Below are 19960 nucleotides of genomic sequence, written 5' to 3' on the forward strand. Positions count from 1 at the left end.
GACTTGTGCCTTCAGCTGATCTCCGGTTCCATCTGGATGAAGGATTATTTGTGCTCCTGTCCTTGGCCGTGGACCTCGCCTCAGGCTCATCTTGTGCCTTCAGCTGATTTCCAGTTCCATCTGGATGAAGGATCGTCTGTGCTCCTGTCCTTGACCGTAGACCTCGCCTCAGGCTCGTTTCGCCCTCCCAGTTATCCCTACTCGATCTGAATGAAGTCCATCTGCTACACCAGGCATGTCAAACATACGGCCCACGGGCCGGACCAGGCCCATTGGATGATTTAATCCGGCCCGTCATAAATTTCTGAGTATGTCAAAAAAAGAAGCAAGTCACTAGCTCATTTCTATCAAAAGTTTTGATTTTTTAAAATAAATACAAACCAAATGCTCCCTCCGGCCGCTAGAGGGCAGTAAATGTGTTAAAGAGCTCACGTCCAGCATGCGGCACTGACACGAGTTAGTACCAGGCGTCCGAAGGCAGCGGATCGTCCAGATTTGGATAAATATAAAGACAACATAACAGATTTGCTGCGAGAGTTTGAGCGGAGGTTTCAGGTTTTCAGTGAACTTGAGAACAAATTCGGCTTTTTTTCGCTCGCCATTTACAGTGAAGCCTTCTGATGTGCCAGCTGACATTCAGCTCGAGCTTATTGACTTGCAGTGCGATTCCGCTATGAAGGATACATTTGGGTCCGTGGGATTGGATACGTTTTATCAGTATCTTGTGCCAGGTTACCCCAAATTAACAGCCGTGGCTGCAAAGGTTCTCTCCATGTTTGGGACTACTTATCTTTGTGAACAGGTGTTCTCTGTGATGAACAATAATAAAACAAAGCAGCGCTCAAGGTTAACAAATGAACACTTAAGTGACATTGTTAAATGTGCTGCTACTCAGGATTTGACACCTGATATCGACGCACTTGTAAAGGCAAAAAGATGCCAAGTTTCAGGATCCAGCAGCAGCAAGTAGAATGCAGGAGTGCAGTGAGAGGGAGAAAAAAGTGTGATGACATGACATTTGTTTGCACTCATAAATACAGATCATTAAAAATAAGATTAATCTGGTTTCATATTAAAGACAATTAATATTTTGCAGTATATTCTCAGCTTCAGTAGGCCCAGCCTAGTAGTTTGACCTTATTGCCCATGCACTGCTAAAACTTTTATTTTGTATTTTTATTTATTATTATTTCAAAGCAGTATGATAATTAAGGCAAAACATTTTTTTTCATAGCTCCCACTTGAGTTTGTTTAGTGTGGTGAGTTGGTTCAGGTGTAAAACTGCATTCACTCAACTGTTAAAATAAACCAGTTGGTAACACATTCAATGCCAAACATGAAAATCATTTTTTTCTCCATTGTTTGTGAATAAATGTGTTGTGCTTAGAAAAGATCCCTTGTCATCTGTGATTATAATATGTAGGGTAAGCTACAAATGTAGGCTGATGATAAAGCATAGTACTGAAAAACAAAGCTAAATAGTTGGAGTTGACATTCTTTTACTGATCCGGCCCACCTGAGAACAGAAAGTCTGGATCCGGCCCCAGAGCCAAACTGAGTTTGACATGCCTGTGCTACACTGTTCAAACATGTTGTTGCAGAGTTAGATTAGCTAATTCTTCTTTAACAGTCCCGGTAAATCGTCTGTCCATTCTGGGAGAAGATCCCTCCTTCATGTGGACTGACCCATGAGGTTTCTCCTTTTTTTTTCCCAGAATCAGTTTTACCAAGATGGGGCGTCGAAGCGCTGGGATGACCAGTTTAGCTTCATCTGTTTAGTTTAGCGATCAGCTATTGTTTATATTTTAAGACTGATTTTATGTTTTTGGACGATTACTGGTGTGAAGCCGATTGAGACGACCATGTTGTAAAATTGGGTTTTATAAATAAAATTGAATTAAAATGTGACAAAGTGGGCTAATGTGCATCGAAAAATAAAAAATGACACAAACCCGTCAGATGTTGATTTGTTCATGTCTATCGCCTAAAGATGAGAACCAGTGGAGAAGCTCAGGTCAAGTTGAAGGAAACCTAATATGTTGTGGTTGAAGTGGTTTCCTGTTTACAGCGTGTCAACAATTCAAAAGTCCCGAGTCACTGTACTCCAACAGGAAGGTGCAGAATGCAGCTTCAGCCAAATGTTGTTGTTTTAAAGGGAAGCATGCCCCAAACATATTCTCTCACAATGAGGGTCACTTATGTGTGAGCGGGACTCGGGAAGGGCATCAATGGATCCCTTTATGAGACGCTGCGGGGGAATTAGGCCTTGAATGGGGGACTAAGCCACACTCGGGCCGGGCCGGAGTGTTTTGATGGCCTTGTTGACGTTGGATGTGGGTCAGGCGGCGGAGAAATCGACCCGTCGGATTGCATCAGAGAAACAGGTGACTTCACTTCCAGCAACATCTCCTGGAACCGACGAAGACCATCCATCTCTGAGTCCAGCAGGCGTATCAACACGATTGGCTGTTTGCATGACAGCAAAGGGATTTTCAGAATAAAACTCAAGACTTTTTTCAATTTGTTTTGACTTTTTAGGGGACAACTTCCTGTCCAGAGTTTAAGACATGATATGAGATCGACAATTGCTATTTTATTGCAAGAACTATTCATGCTGACGGTAAAAATCTCTACATACTATTTGTATGTTTGATATGTGCTTTTCTGAGACCTTTATTTCATAATCATGATCAAAACTCCCCATTATAACATGTTTTCGTCCTTGTAGTTCATCATCTCTCCACTAGAGGCAGTAGAACGACTTTCACAAAAACTCAAAAACCCTTTCGGGTGGAACTGAATTTTTTTTTTGCATTTTACAAAACTTTACCGTGATAATAATTGTGTGATTGCTTAGCAACAATTCACACTATAGTGATTCTCCTCAATCACACTTTCAGCGATTTCAGTAATCTTGGTATCAAAACGTTCAGCTCGTTCAGGACATTACTGCTTGTACTTTTGGTTTTCATAAACTTTATAGCTTTTGAAATATTAAGCAAAATATACCCCACAGGAAATGAATCAGAAAGTCTTCAGATTTAAAAAAAATTAAGCAGATTAGCAACAAACCTTTAAATATATTCATGGGTAATGTTTTAATCTTAAATAGTAATTTTCAAACAATTTGAATTTTAGCTAATATTTTAGCATGGTGCTAATGTTTTTGGCTAATTTGTCATCTACTGAGGTTTTAATAGGCTAATTTCAAGTTTAGCTAATATTTTAGCAACATGCTAACGTTTTTTTGACTAATGTTTTATCTACTGAGGTTTTTATTGGCGAATTTCGAGTTTAGCTTCAATTTTAGCAACATGCTAACATTTTTGTCCATTTAGTTTACTGGGAATTTTAGGCTAATTTGGAGTTTAGCTAGTACTTAAGCATTGTGCTAGCTTTTTTGGCTAATTTGGACTCCAATGAGTTTTTTTTTTATTATTATTTGGAGTTCAGCTAATTTTTTAGCATCATGCTAACGTTTTTAACTAATTTCTTTATCAACTGAGGTTTTTATAGGCTAATTTAGAGGATATTTAGGCTTTTTTTGAGCTAATATTTAAGGAACAAGCTTTTTTGGCTAATTTTGACTCCACTGAGGTTTTTTGGGGCTAATTTGGAGTTTAACTCATATTTAAGTAACACAATAAAGTTTTTAGCCAAATTAGCATGTATTAGGGATTTTAAAAAAATTTCACTACAAATTTTTCAGAAATTTAACTTCAGCTATTTTTTATAGTTCTTTAACAAAATTTCCAGACTTTAGCAAATTTCAGCAGTTATATTAAATCGCGTCACCATTTTCAGCAAAAAACGTCGGCATCTTCAGCAACTACTTTCAGCAAAAAACATCCACAGTAGCATTATCACAATAATGTAATGCAAATTTTCTGGTTCATGTTGTTTTTCTTTATTTTACACTTTAAAATGATATAATATTAAATACTTTAAGATACAGTTACACCATATTAAAGAATATGTGGATCAAATAATTACCAGAAAATAAGTTAACTTCATCAACAACACTCATGTCAATGTTTTTTAATCTGAAACTAACATTGTGAACAAAACTTACCAAATCAATTAATGCGACATATAAAAAAGAAGATTTTACACCCTTTTTCCCAGGATTTCATCTTAGGCTTTAAGAAACATCTTAGTTCCAGGATATTTGAATTTTCTGTCAAATCTTTGATGTAGTCGTGGACTTTACAGGGTTAATGACCAGAAAACCATCAGAGATTCCAGTTCTGGGTTTGTTTGCAGATGGATCTCCAGGACTCTTTCATCGGAGGGAGTGCTAATGCTCTTTTAAAAACTTGCTGGACCAGAACTTGTTTAGTGGAGCAGCAGTTGGAAAGGATTTTAAAGACATAAAACCAACCAAAGAGATTAAAAGTGGATAAAATTACAAATGTTCAAAAGAATAAATGTTCTTTTAAAGTTGGATGGATGGCACAAAGCTGCAGCCTTTTATTTATGTTTGCATGAACCTCTTATTTTGTAAGCACAAAGAAACTTTCCGGGTTTCTCTCAGAAAAATCTGAGGACAGGGCCGGACCTACCATTAGGCAAAGGGGGGCCATCGTCTGGGGGCACAACACCTTTGGGGCTCCACTTAACCTGCAGAACCCAAAACTAAATGATTTTCTTCAGAGTTTGAAAAATTAATTTGACAATTTGGTTTGTTTTTTGCAGGTTGAACCAATTTGAGCAGCCAAAATAATAATAATAATGATAAAAATAATAATAATAATATAAAAGAAGGTAAAAATTAATAGCGCAAAAAAAAAAAAAATGCCCATTATAATTTAACTCTGTCTTGAAAAACCCAAATCCCTAAAACTGCATTGGACTGCCCCTGGGAAGGTGTTTCATCCTCCCCCGTCTCTCTGCAGCAATGGAACATTCCGTCAAACTCTTTGAATAGATGTTAAAAAAACAAAGGTGTTAAGATGAAGAGTAGATATATGAGTGGTGGTGAAAATGACCATTATTATATTGCTTATGCAAAAAAAAGAAAGAAAGAAAACTATCTCACACAAAATTAACAAACAAATTAAACAACAACAAATGTGCAGGAATATAAACAAAAGAAAAAACACAACAGAATCAAACTCACTCAATAAAATGAGAAGAAAGATGAGAAGAATGGCAGAAAACTGCAATTTTGAGAATATTTCTGTATTTTTTTCAAGTGACACCATTCCAAAGTGTCCTGTTTTATTTGATTTATTTGATATATTTTTATTTTAACTGACTGCTGTTTGCCACTGGCTGATCACACATCCAAATAATCTGTTTAATTTACAACTTAAATCCCTTTTTCCAAGTCATAAAGGATCAACAATACTGTGGTCCATCCCTCCATTTATTCTTTTATTTATTTTCTAATTTGGTTTATATTTATCAAAGTTTTCAGACGAGTCTTGAGTTTTGGGATCATCTTTTTGTCTTCCATCATTTTGACTCTCTGCATCTTTTTAGTCACTTTTAGACACTTCTAAGATAATCTTCTTCATCAGCAACTTTATTTATAAAATCCTTTAACACAATTTAAAATTGTACATTAAAAACTAAACATAATAAAAACAAATGTAATAAATAAGAGAATAAAAAGATAAAAGAAAACTTTGAGGATAAAAACATGATAAAACGTGAATGTAAAATCAGAGCCGAATCTCACATATGAGTAAAACGTTTGGATTTAAGAATGAATCTTAAGTTTAGATTTAGTCCTTTTTTAATCTATTGATGGTTTCTGTCCTTCAGTTTTAACTTATTACCCCCAGAACTCTCAGCTCCTCACGTATCAGAGCTTTAAACCTGTTTTTTTTACATTTTTCATTTATCTTTGTCATTTTTGTCAACTTTTTGTTTGTTTTAAACCACGACATGTTTCTTTCAGATTTTTAATAATGAATGCTATTTTTTTGTATGATATTTTTAATTGTCTTCCTACATTTTTAACATGTAAAAGTAAATAGAATAAATAAAAAATCATTTTTTCACTAATTAATTTTATTACCATCAATATATACAGTGTGTACATATCTATGTATTTATAATTATTATTTTTTGCTTTTTTATATTTTTATATAATAATTTTCCCATCTTTGATTTTTAGTCATTTCTGTGAAAAGCAGAAGAAAGAACTTCAGATTTTACTGATTCTCTTTCATTTATGATTTATTTTCTATTTTTATTACATTTGTTTGTGTTAATATGAGAAGTGCTGCATAAATTAAGATGATTGATTTTAGTGCTTCGTTTGAACTGCACTGAGGTTAAAATGACATCCCATAATAAAGCATAACTTGTGAACAGTGAAATCAGCAGATTCCATCAGTAAATAAGTTACTAACAGAATCTCCATCTCTTAACTTTTTTACCTTTTTGGGGAGAGATAATTTTTGAAAGCCAGAAAAAACGATATAAACATCAGAAATGGAGTTTAAGCTTCATCACTACAGCATGAATTAAACTTTGACATTGTTGCACAAATTCCATCTGATTTTTTCTACAGATTAAAGTTTTTCTTTTTTTTCCAATCTTTAGTCGTCGTTTCTCTCAATCTCTCAAAGCTTGAAGCTCTGAAATGTTTTGGCAACAGATTAAAAAGAAAAAAAGTATTTTTACGACAAACACAGGAGCTGGTTGACAAAAGTTCACTTAAAAATAACGTGTTACTTTAAACAATGTTACAGTAATACATTTATCTTTATAGTATTTTAATGTATTTAGTATTTTCAATTTGTATTATATATTATATTATATTATATAAAAAGCTTAAATTTTACATGTTATTGTACAAAATACAGTGGACAGTATTTTTAAATGAATAATTTTGTATTTTATACAGAACAAATATTTTAAAATGACTGTTTTTTAACATTTACGACATTGAAGATGTTACCTGGTGATTAAATTGATATTTTATGTTTTCACAATTACGGTTGTCATGATTTTATAGTTTTTTTCCTGTAAAAATTACATTTTTTATTGTGTTTTATGTAGTGAGAGAACAACAACTCTGAGGACTTTGGATTAAAAAATCTGAATGTAAAGTTTGACTTTGAGTCACTTTCAGAGGAACTTCTCAATGAAATTTCAGCACATTATAAATCCTTAAGATTGCTATTTCTTTATGTTTTATTTTTATTTTGTACCTAAAGTCATGACGCTAATTTATGAAAGATTTGACAAAAAACAAAACTTTTTTAACACTTTTTATCCAGTTTTAATTTTTAGTGTCATCATAACTTTTATATTTTGAGTCTTAACTGTTATGAAAATGTAATTAAAACCCAGAAATGTTTTATATTCAGATATAAATAAGGAAACATAAAAAGATTTGACAGTAAAAAAAGAAAAAAGTCGATTTTTGATTCAACAAGCGAAGCATTTTTATTTACAAACAGGATTCCCCGTGAATCTTTCTCCGGAGAGAACTCGGAGTGCATCTTACAGCAAAATCTTTGGGCTTGCAAACAGAAATAATATTTTTTTACATCTATGCACTTCATGCTTTTGTCATTAGTGATCACTCAAATCAAATTCTTGGAGCAGCATCATGTCGCAGGCTGACGTCTGATTCAAAGGTCCAGTGATCGTATGAAACGCTATAAAAGTTTTTAATAAACTCCAATACAAATGATTTCTGTATCAATGAAGATTTTTCATTTTTTCTCAAAGAATAAAACAAATTCAAGTTCAAATCAGATTTCGATCCACAGCTGATCCCCTTATTTTAGGCCCTTGTTTTGAAGTGTTTCCTCCTTAAAGAAGTCAGCGGCACTGAAAACATGAACGGATGCATCCATGAAGGAAGCCTGGAAATAATCAACCAGAGCTGCTGATCACTGCCTGGTGGCTTTAAGAAGGCAGGAAAAAAAGCACCATAAATGTGCTGAATATACACTCTAACATAGAGCAGGAGAAGTTCAACAAGCTGGTCTGGTCTCAGAGAGTCCATAAGACGATTTCATCAGGCAGAAGAAAAGAACAGAGACAGCAGGAGGCAAAGTGTGGAGAGAAAAGAGTCTCACCCCGTTTATACGTGCGTATTCTTCAGTCGTACTTTTGTAACTCATAAAATACATTGTGTGCTACAAAAAGGAGAAAAATTCATGCAGAAAATTAAAATTATAACATCTTGAAACTAATTACACACAAACCTCAGTATGAATCTGTGGAGAGACTCTTTTCACGTCTCAGAGATTCATCTATAAGTGATGCGTTTAAGAACCGCTAGAATGCTCGGTCATCAGAGTTTTCTTATCAGACGCTTTGAACTGTGAATAATCTCCAGTAAAACTTGACATTTTCTCACTTTCTTAAACAAATATTCCCCATAATTAATATAAAAAAAGTCTAAAGAAGGATTTTAAGGACATTTATTCATTTAAAAAGAAAAATATTTTCCAGAACTGATCACTTCCTGTCTCACAGGCTCTTTAGACTTTTTTGTATAAATTATGGGGCACATCTGTTTAAGACAGTGAGAAAATGTCAAGTTTTACTGAATATTATTCACCTGTTTTTATTATTATTCATATGATATCTAAGTTCAAAGCGGCTTATGAGAAAACTCTGATGACCGAGCATTCTAGTAGCATTTAAACGCATCACTCACGGATGAATGTGAGACGTGAAAAGAGTCTCACCACAGATTTGTGTGGAACTGAGGTTTCATGTGTGATTTTTAAAGGTTTGCATGTGTAAGTGGTTTCAAGCTGTTGTAATTTTAAGTTGTGTAAATTTCACTTTGTATTTTTTTTTTTTTTTGTAATTATGCACAAAACATATTATATGAGTTACCAATCAAGAATTACTCACGCATAAATGAAGACTTACGTGTGCATGAATCAAAACTTACGCGCGCATAGATATAAAATTACACACGCATGAATCAAAAAGTCCGTTTGCATAAATCAAAAATTCTGCATGCATAAATAAAAAATTACACGCGCATGAATCAAGAATTATGCGCGTACGAATTAAAAAATTAAGCACGCATGAATCAAGATTTACGCGCAAATGAATTAAAATATTCCGCGCGCATGAACCAAAAATTCCGCGCACATGAATCAAGATTTACGCTCGCATAAATCAAGAATTATGCGCGTATGAATTAAAAAATTACGCGCGCATGAAACAAGATTTACACGCGCATAAATCAAGAATTATGTGCGTATAAATCAAGAATTATGTGCGTATAAATACAAAATTACACGCGCATAAATAAAAAATTACACGCGCATGAATCAAGAATTACGCGCGTACGAATTAAAAAATTAAGCACGCATGAATCAAGATTTACGTGCGCATGAATTAAAATATTCCGCGCGCATGAACCAAGATTTACGCTCGCATAAATCAATAATTATGCGCGTATAAATCAAGAATTATGTGCGTATAAATCAAGAATTACGCGCGTATAAATCAAGAATTATGTGCGTATGAATTAAAAAATTACGCGCGCATGAAACAAGATTTATGTTCGCATAAATCGGGGTGATACTTATTTCTCTCCATACAGATCTGAGCAGTAAAGTCAAAGGTCAACCCGAACAGGTTCATCCGGCACGTTACAAGTTCCTTTTTCAGGTTTAGAAAAAAGAAACAACTTCCCACTTTTGGAAAAAGTGCACTTTTTTAGGACTTAAGCAAAGCGGATGAATAACAGTCTTTTGTTAAAATCTTGAGCAAGTAAAAAACCAATAACAGCAAAGTTTAAAAGTCAAATGTGATTCAAAGAAAAACGATTTCTTAACAACTGGAGGAGAAACCATAAAGAAAGTACAGACATGCAGAGCAGACTTCTTGCTGACAGCTTTTGGAATTAAACGTCCCATGATTCCTTTGGCCGTCTGCAGCTCAGACAGAAGGGGTTTGTAGTGACGACGGGCTGGAGACAGGTATCAGGAGGGGGCGGAGCCCGTCCTCCTGACGGGACACCTGTGCTAAGAGGCCTGCAGCAGCCGTCTGTAGTGAGGCATGACTTCGTGCTCCGGCAGGTGCAGGTTGAACTCCAGAGCCACCAAGACGGGAAACTCGAAGGCTATCAGCTCCCGGCGGTTCAGTCGGAACTTCTCCTCCAGTTTCTGAGGGAGAAGAGGGAAAAGGAAATAAGTCCGTCCGCAGATTTAGATGGAAATGGAGTTTTGGTGACGATGGAGGACTCATATAAAGACAATTTAGCTGAAAAATGAATTTATCTCTTTATTCAAATTAGGAGCAAATGAAAAAACGGCTTTTTTAAACTTCCTGCTCCGAGCTCTCAATGATGGGGAAGTAAAGAGGGGCGGGGTTGCTCTGGGAACAGTCCCACCCACAAATCAGCAGTGATTTTTCTGCTGTTCTGCAGAAACTATGTCCTAAAAAATGTCGTTTAAAAAAAAAAGTGTCTTAAAAACGACAAAATCCTAATTAAAAGAGCACTGGGAACACTTTAAAGATGATCCGAGAGAGACATTTTTAGATACAGTTTCACATGAAATCTTTTAAATCTTTACTAAGAAAAGCTAATTTAGCTCATAGTTTATTAATTTACAACAGTAATTTTTAGCTTTTTATGGGTTCAAATCAAAATTATATTCATATGAAGGAAAAACTAGATTATAAATTTGAAAAAAAAAAGAAAATCTGAGAAGTTTTAAGAGTAAACATATAAACCTATATATTTTTTTTATAAACTTAAAAAATATTAAAACTTTAAAAATAAAAAAGGTACATTTTAAATAGAATTTTTTAAAATCTAAATAAAAAAAACAAAAACTGGAAAAAACAAAAACGAGGTGAAAACCAAGAAATCACTCAAAAAGATTTCATGTTTCATATATTTTAAGGGTATTGCTAATAATTTCAGAATTGATTCAATTTCGATTTTTTTCTGATTCTTTTGATCCACTCAATTCAATTCGATTCAATTTTGAGTTTCCACATTTTTACGCATTTGTTTAAAAACACTTTAATAATCTGTATTTATGTTTGGAAGATATTCACATTAATCTGTAAAATGTCTTATTGAGATTGTTGATATCATACAGTGTTACAAACGGAGAACGATTGTTCTGCTTCTCCTGGAGATCATTTCAGTTTGGCCACTAGGTGGCGATCATGCTAACAGCATTACACCTTATTCCAAAGAGAAGAAAGTATGAGGAAAAAACTGTTTCAGACCACAAGTGATTACTTTAAAATATTCCCTTAAAATAGTTTGAAAATTCCTGCTGTGAGTTTCTAAAGATGTTCATTTAGTCAGAAATGTTTGTTTAGGTCGACCGTTAGCATTAGCATTAGCATTAGCCATCCTATGGGAAATCCCATTATATGTTAGCATCAAGCTATCTGACTTTAGCCTCAAGTGTTAAATCAATCTCTACTTCTATGGATCGATTATTGATAAAATAAGCTTAGATTGATCAATTGATTTGATGAACCCAGCTCTGATATTTTAGTTAGAACTAAAGATTTAGGGCTGCAAAGCAAAGAGAGAGAAACAAAAAACTAAAATATAAAAAAGCAGCAATGACTGATAAACATTTTTATTATTTGGTAACAGTTTAAAGGTTAAATTGTTTTTTTAATGCAAGTGTTCAGTATTTCTTCAAATTTAAAATAAATTATTTTCAAATGTTTGTTATGTTTTATATTTCTTGACTGCGAAATTGTACAAATCGAACTTGGAATAATAAAAAAATGGACACACGACAAATTTGAAAAAGAAATGATATTGTGTGAATTAGTTTGTGTTTATTCATGTCGTTAATATTTAATGGAAACCGTGTTATTGAGAAATTGAGTTTTTTTTTATTCTTGTGTTATGGAAACACAGCTAATGTGTATTTCTATTCAAAAATATCCAACCTTTTATTTTTTTACAATTTGTACTTTTTGTACTTTTCATTCATAGATTTTACAGTCTCAACATTTCTCCAGTGAAATACTTTCAAAACAAACAAAAAACGTTTTTTATCCGTCCAAATATCTTTTTTCTTTATCAAAATGTCTCAGAGATTTTTCAATCACAGTGATCATCCCTGAAGTCAGAGATGATCTTTGTTACTCTGTGTTAAAAAGAACATTTTCTGGCTCCTCCCCAGTGACACGGGCCGTCCCGGTGTTTTTCCTATGAAGCGTCTCACTTTCAGTTCGTTTCTCTAGCTAAGAGGTCACCGCTCGGTCCAATCTACACTCAGCTGCAGTAAAGAAATAAACCGCAGATACAGCAGGATCTGCAGACTCAACACAACAGGACTTCATTTTTATCAGCTTCAATTGAGACTTACATCGATAAGGAGCTTAACGTCCTGTTTTTTCAGATCCCCGCCGATCTTGGCTGCCAAAAGGACGCAGGCGCCGGCGCACAGCTTACGGTTCTGCTTGTTCAGTTTGCCCTGAAGAACCAGTTTCTCAAAGTAGACAAACGCCATGGCAACAGTCGGCTCCTCGTAGCCACATTCGTCCTGAGCCAGCTTCCTGATCTCCCTCTTCAGACTGCGAAGATCAAATTCAGTAAGAAACGGAGCGGGAGATCATGTGATCAAGATAATAATCATGTGATCAAGATAATAACCATGTGATCAAAATAATAACCATGTGATCAAAATAATCATGTGATTCAAATAATAATCATGTGATCAAAATAATAATCATGTGATTAAAATAATAATCATGTGATCAAGATAATAACCATGTGATTAAGATAATAACCATGTGATTAAAATAATAACCATGTGATTAAGATAATAACCACGTGATCAAAATAATAATCATGTGATCAAGATAATAAACATGTGATTAAGATAATAACCATGTGGATTACCTGCGGATCTTGCTGAGGGTGAGTCTGATGTGTGGAAACTTCTCCTTGAAAGTTTCATTCATGTCCTTCTTCAGGTCAAACGGTTTGACGTATTCGATGACCGTCGTCTGGAACAGAAAACCAGAGGGGGGGTCAAAGCGGCGGCGCTGTCATCACGGGACGTTTACCGCGCCTAGTCGTTACATCCGACACTTCAAGGGCAGTTCGTCCACAATGAGTTCCTGCCGACAGATCCGACCTGCTCCCAGCGCTCAATCTGGTGATGACGACCACAGAGGTCATGAGCTAAACATCACGGCGAGAGAGCAGACGCTGGTGAAACGACGTCCAAAACAAATATCAAATCTGTCTTCTGTTTGGAGCCGAGGTGTCAGACTCAATCACACAAGGGGCCAAAATCCAAAACACCCATAAGGTTGAACAGGATAAACGTTTATCGAACACTCTAGAAGACCATTTTAACATATTTATGAACTAAATATACAGCATTATCTGCAATGATGCTAGTGTGAATGCTGTAAGCTGAACTTGGCTGCTGAAAACGCTGAAACTGATAGACAGCTAAAATATTAGCTAAATGCCAAATTAGCCTAATAAACAAACAAAAAAACAAAAAAACTTAGGTTACTCTAAACGGCTAGCATGTAGCTGAAAAAAATTGCTGAACTTCAAAATAGCCTAAAAAACAAACAAAAAGCCTAAATTAGCCAAAAAAAAGCATATTGCTAAAAAAAACAAACAAGAAAGTCTAAACAGCTAGCATCTACCTGAAATATTAGCCAAATTCTAAAATAGCCTAAAAAACTAAAAAAAGAGTTTAAATTAGAAAAACAGCTAGTATGTAACTGAAGTATTAGCTAAACTCTAAAATATTCTAAAAAACAAAGAAGAGCCTAAATTAGCCAAAACCTCTAGCATATAGCTAAAATATTAGCTAAACTTTAAAACAGCCTGAAAAACAAGAGTAAATTAGCCAAAACAGCTAGCATAAAAACTAAAATATTAGCAAAACTCTAAAATAGCTCAAAAAACAAAGAAAACATAAATTAGCCAAAACAGCTAGCATGTAGCCAAGATATTAGCTAAACTCTAAAAGAGCCTAAAAAAACAAAACATTAAAAGCCTAAATTGGCCAAATATTAGCTAAACTCTAAAACAGCATAAAAAAAACTAATTTAGCCAAAACAGCTAGCATGTAGCTGAAATATTAGCTAAACTCCAGAATAGCCTAAAAAAACACAAAAAAGTCAAAATTAGCCTAAAACAATCTTAATAAATAGTCCAAAAGCTAGCAGAATGCCATTATAACTTTTAACTTTACTACACTCTTGACTCCAAATGATGTAAAATAACAAATAATCGTTGATTAAATTAGTCGTTGATTAGTCGACTAATCGTGGCCGCCCTAGTCATCATGTAAGAGATTAAAACAAAAAGATTTACTAACATTTACACAGAGCTCAGGTTTGAATCTAAATAATTATTCAATTTCATTATATTTTATTAATTTGTTGTAGTTTAACAGAAAAAAGTGATATTTTTTTCAATTATTACTGTAAAAACATCAAATCTTTTTATAAAAGTAGTATATTTGATCAGTTTAAAACTGTTTAGCTGAAATGAAAATGTGAAAAATATCTAATCACTCAAACAATGAAGCTGAATCGATTCAGGATCGTAGTCGTGACTTTTATCCCCACAGTAACTATGACTGAACAGCAGGAATTCTCCAAACTGTATCAGCAAACACAGAACGTTCTGTCAGCCTTTCAGAAACACAAATCAACCTGAACGGTGAGGATTTGTTGGACAAAAAGTCAAGTTTTGCCTGTTTTCCCTCTAAAATGAAGACATCTGCAGAAAGGATTAAAATCTGCATCAGTTATTTCTGCAAAGCACCGAACATCCAGAACGTTCAGCCTGAGCTCGTCTTCTGATAACAGAAAACTGCACAATGGTCGTTGTTATCAGACGATTGCAATTGGGAGAACCCAATAAAAATAAAACTACTATTTTTTTTTGTGCTGGGCTGCACGGTGGCGCAGTGGTTAGCGCTCTCGCCTCACAGCGAGAAGGCCCCGGTTCAAATCCCGGCTGGGACCTTTCTGTGTGGAGTTTGCATGTTCTCCCCGTGCATGCGTGGGTTTTCACCGGGGACTCCGGCTTCCTCCCACCGTCCAAAAACATGCTTCATAGGTTAATTGGTGACTCTAAATTGTCCCTAGGTGTGACTGTGAGAGTGAATGTGTGTGTGATTGAGGCCCTGAGACAGACTGGCGACCTGTCCAGGGTGTACCCCGCCTTCGCCCATCAGTAGACGGGACAGGCTCCGGCACCCCGCGACCCCGAACGGGATGAAGCGGTCAAGAAAATGGATGGATGGATGGATGGATTTTTTTGTGCTAATTCCATTTTGTGGAGAAAAACAGAATCCAGGAACGTCTGAGGAGGAACGCTAAGAGCTGCGGCACAGAAACGAAGTTTGGAGGAGATTCCAGAAAAGACTAAGAATGATTAAATACGAGTGAGGACAAACTCCTGACTCTACTTCAGTGAAACTTTGAAGAACTGTAGAAGCTTCCGTCACAAGAAAAAGACAGCAGACGTTTATCCTGAGTTCACAACATTTGTAGAAAAATCATAAAAGTCAAAAATGAGTTTTTAAGAAATATTAAAAGTAACTAATGTAGAAAAACATCCTGACAGCTTCTCACTTCCATTCATTCTTTGATTCTTTCAATTTGAGTCTAAAAAATGACTTTTTGTGGGCTTTTAATTACCATAACTTTGCAAAAAAAAAAAATTGTTGAAAATGTTTTCACCCAACTGTAGCAGGGATAGGCTCCAGCAACCCCAGCCCCAAAATGGATGAACATTCAGGATGAGAAGAAGATCAATCCTCCATTCACTCCACCTGCTGATCAAGTCACTGACTCGTCACGTGACCAAAGCAGAGTCCCTGATTGGTCTATTTGATGTTGTGACCTCACAATGTTCAGTATTTGAGTTCTAAAGTCACACAGGACCTCAGACGGCGTCTGGACCATCGGACTTAACCTTGAAACTCCTGATTGTGTTCAGTGTGAACAGCAGAAGGAGAACAGCAGCGGGAAATAGAAAAAAACACAGAATCTGCTCCTTGGATCGACTCTTCTGGCGTCTCCAGACTCACCATGTACGACGGGAAGATCAGGACCCGTTTGTGTTTCCCACAAGGCCACTGAGGGTCGTCCAGCAGGTTGGGATCGTATTCCCGGAAGTCTCCCAAGTCGTTTCCTGCAGGAGCAGAAACGCTTCGGCGTCAGCAGCACACACTATGGGGTTTCTGACCCAAACGCACAGGTGTGCTCGGCCCCGCCCCCTCACCTGCGTCCAAGCTGCTCTGGTTGCTGTTGGCCCGGCCCAGACTGAGGCTGCGATGGCTGGCGTTCCGAGACTGGACGAAGGAGGAGGTGGAGTCGATGGTGTTCCTCCGGCCGCCCAGAGCGTTGGTCGGGTACAGGAACTGGGTGTAGGAAACCGTCTAGAAACACCAGAACTTCAGATCAGAACCTGAAATGTTCAGTCAGTCTGTAGTGGAGACGTTTAATGCTGATTACAAGTGAGGATTTCTACATGAATAGAATAACAGATAAACAGATAAAAGAACTAGAATCTCAATTATGAAACACTAAAACACAAATAAAAGGATAGAATAAAGTTGAATAAAACAGAATAAGATAAAATAAAACTCAATAAAATAAAGTTAAATAGAATAGAATAAAAATGAAATAAAATAGAATAAAATAAAGTTAAATAGATTAAAATAAAATGAAATAAAATTGAATAAAACAAAGTTAAATCGTATAGAATAAAAAGGAATAAAATAAAGTTTATTAGAATAGAATTAAATGAAATAAAATAGAATAAAATAAAGTTAAATAGAATATAATGAAATAAGGTTAAACGGACTAGATAGGATGGAATACAATAAAATAGAATAGAATAACAAAAATAAAAATAAATAAAAAAGAATCATAAATAGAAAAATAAAACAGAATGGAAAAAAATAGAATAAATAAAGTTAAATATAAAAAACACAGTTAATTAGAATATAATAAAATAGAACACAATATAATATATTAAAATGTTATTAAATTTTAGTCGGGAATCGATAAAAAGAAATTAACTGATTAATAGAGATCTGGAAAAAATCAATTAAGATTAATCGACATTATTATTATTTTTTTGTTACCGTATTTGCCAGCCACTTATTATCTGCAAATAATTATAATATGAAATCACCCACAAAATTGTACATTTAGAACATTTATTTGAATCCTTTGGAACCTGGAGTCTAAAACTCAGTTTTTGTCTACTTTTGATTTTACTTCTATTTTTAATTTGAAAGAGAACCAGCAGCTTGTTTGGTATCATCTAATCAGCAGAACCTCTCCCACGTGACACGACCTTTATTTAGTCATTTTTACAGGTTATATTCGCACAATTATGCAAACGTAGAAAATTCTCTGGAAAAATGTATTTCTCTTCTGAGAGAACTGATGTTTATTTGACATTTTCTCTGGAATTCTGTCTCTTTTTTTTACAGCTTATTCTTCTTTATTATACTTGTGAAAAATAAAAAAATAACTTTTTTGGGAGAAGTTTGATCCAGCTGGATTTCAAGTCGGCTGCTCACAGGTGGGGGCGTGTCTGTCTCCTCTGAACTGTTTTATCTGCTGTGGCGTCGGGGGGCGGGACCTTCGCGGGGAGCAGCGGCGTTTCCTCAATTTTTAGATGATATTGAGAAAAATTCATGTCGACCCCCTTCCCAAAATCAAAGAATGGTTGGTTTCCTCCTTTGATTTCTCACAGCAGACACTATGTTTAACTCCAGCCGCCCCTCCCCCTGTCCCTCCCCTGGCCCCTCCCCTGGCCCCTCGCCTGGCCCCGCCCCTCACAGCAGGTTTGCTGCGCTGCAGCCTTCCGCCTTATTTATTCAAAAAGAGGATTTGTCCAAAAACTACAAATAAATTCCATAATATTTAATTAATTTAATAAAATCTCAATCAGAGGATGTAAAAAACTGAGTTTTATTCTGCTGATCTCACAGCTGAACAGCAGGACGTCTGAACACGATTAATGAATATTAACTAATTAATTATGTTCACAGCATTAAATAGAATAAAATAAAATAGAAAATAATGAAAGAACATCAACTAAAATAGAACAGAAATAGAATAAAATAAAATAGAAAATAATGAAAGAACATCAACTAAAATAGAACAGAAATAGAATAAAATAAAATAGAAAATAATAAAATAAGGTTAAATTAAAAAAATAACAGAAATGGATTAGAATAGAATATAAATAAAATATAATAGAATAAAGTTAAATAGAATAAAATAAATTAAAATAATATGAAATTAAAAAGAATAAAATAGAATGGAAAAAAATAGAATATAATAATCCAGAATATAAAAGAATAAAATAAAATAGAAAATAATAAAAGAAGATAATCTAAAAAAGAACAGAAATAAATAGAATAAAATAGAAAGAAAATAAAATATTATAGAATAAAATAAAGTTAAATAGAATAGAATAAAATAAAATAGAAAATAATAAAATGAGGTTAAACAAAAAAGAACAGAAATTGAATAGAATACAATAGAAATAAAATATAATAGAATAAAGTTATATAGAATAAAAAAATAAAATTAAATTAATTTAAATAGTATAAAATAGAATGGAATAAAAAATAGATACAATAATCCAGAATATAAAAGAATAAAATAAAATAGAAAAAAAGAACAGAATTTAAATTTGTTCTAATTTTAAAATTAAGTTGAAGTTTGGTTCATCCATTCATGATTAAAGAATTGTAGTATCTTTAATTTCTGCCCATCAAACTACAAACACACTTTAGTCACAAATAAAGATCCAAACTGCTGAACATAAATTATAAATCTCATATTTATCATAATTATGGTCGTTTATACAAACTCCAACAGCAGATTTACATCATTTACACATATTTATTCCTTTAATTGTAGTCAAAAGTGGCAGAAACGTTTCCTCAACTACTAACTACTAAATACTTCAGTAACTTTTCATAAATATTGAATTTGCCAGAATAGTTTTAACTCAAAATTATAACTCATCTCAAATTGACTCCACATGAGACACGAGTAAAAGCTGCTTATTTTTTTTAAAATAGAAGTCGATGGGATTTTGACTTCCTGTCTGGAACGCCGGGGGAGGGGGAGGAGTCACTCGGTCCAGTTCTCATGTACAGTCAGTTGATGGCATTTTGGGAGGTGTGACTGTAGTGTAAAGGAGTTAGATTCAAACCTGGAGCTGTTTTGTCTTCGGATATTATAAAAGTCTAAATGTTTTTCTGCTCCAACAGGAAACAAAAAATATTTATAAAATACAAGGAAGTTATTATTGTTATGTGGAAGAAAAACTGATAAGCAGCTAAAATGTTCAGTTGGAGGTCTGGATGACTTCTCTTTTGTAAAACTCAAAATGTCATTTTAAGAGAAATAAAACGTTTGTGTTTAGACGAGTTTCAGCCGCTTCCATCAGCGTTCCCGCTCACCTTCCCGTCTGCTCCCAGCTCCACGCCCTCCAGCCCGATCACCATCTCTTTGGCACTGACGCCTCCGGACGGGTGGCGCTGGCGTCCTTCCACCTTCACGTCCCTGATGAGCACCACATTTTCACACCATGAAAATTACATCAACTCTACTTTTGAATTCTCCGTCCTCTCCACACCGCCCTCCTATCGATCTGCTCAGCAGCTGACCTACTTTATTCGTCTTTGGCTGCATCTCGTCAGTCTAAAATAAAGAGCCCCCCAGGGAGGACGCGTGGAGAAATGCCACGGCGGCGTGGGAGACGTTCAGGAGGACAAACGCTCTCCTGAAACGGGAGGCTGGAAGCAAAGTGTGTCAGTGGAGCGAAGAGTGGGAGGAATCGGATGGTGCGGACGCCGGGATGATGAGAGGGAAAACATGAACCTTCTCAGTCCAGGTGGAGAAAACATGGAACCCTCTCAGTCCAGGTAGAAGGAAAACATGGAACCTTCTCAGTCCAGGTAGAGAAAGCATGGAACCTTCTCAGTCCAGGTAGAAGGAAAACATGGAACCTTCT

General features: G+C 35.1%; 1 protein-coding gene across 3 annotated transcripts in view; it reads right to left on the reverse strand.

The window, feature by feature from the left end:
• Positions 1-7378: 7378 nt before the first annotated feature.
• The window catches only part of cables1 (Cdk5 and Abl enzyme substrate 1), a 34259-nt gene continuing 21677 nt past the window's right edge, over positions 7379-19960 (reverse strand). For 2 of the 3 annotated variants that reach the window (XM_024273929.2, XM_024273927.2), the window contains 6 exons: positions 19407-19509; positions 16193-16349; positions 15999-16102; positions 12827-12933; positions 12291-12498; positions 7379-10103 (listed from right to left, as the gene is read on the reverse strand). In XM_024273929.2, coding sequence (XP_024129697.1) covers positions 9963-10103; positions 12291-12498; positions 12827-12933; positions 15999-16102; positions 16193-16349; positions 19407-19509 — 820 coding nt within the window. In that variant the 3' untranslated portion in view covers positions 7379-9962. Of the gene's footprint in view, positions 10104-11804; positions 12201-12290; positions 12499-12826; positions 12934-15998; positions 16103-16192; positions 16350-19406; positions 19510-19960 lie in introns of those variants that run through there. The other variant, XM_024273928.2, reaches the window with a different exon arrangement.

This window comes from Oryzias melastigma, linkage group LG17 (assembly GCF_002922805.2).
Source record: "Oryzias melastigma strain HK-1 linkage group LG17, ASM292280v2, whole genome shotgun sequence".
NCBI lineage: Eukaryota > Metazoa > Chordata > Actinopteri > Beloniformes > Adrianichthyidae > Oryzias > Oryzias melastigma.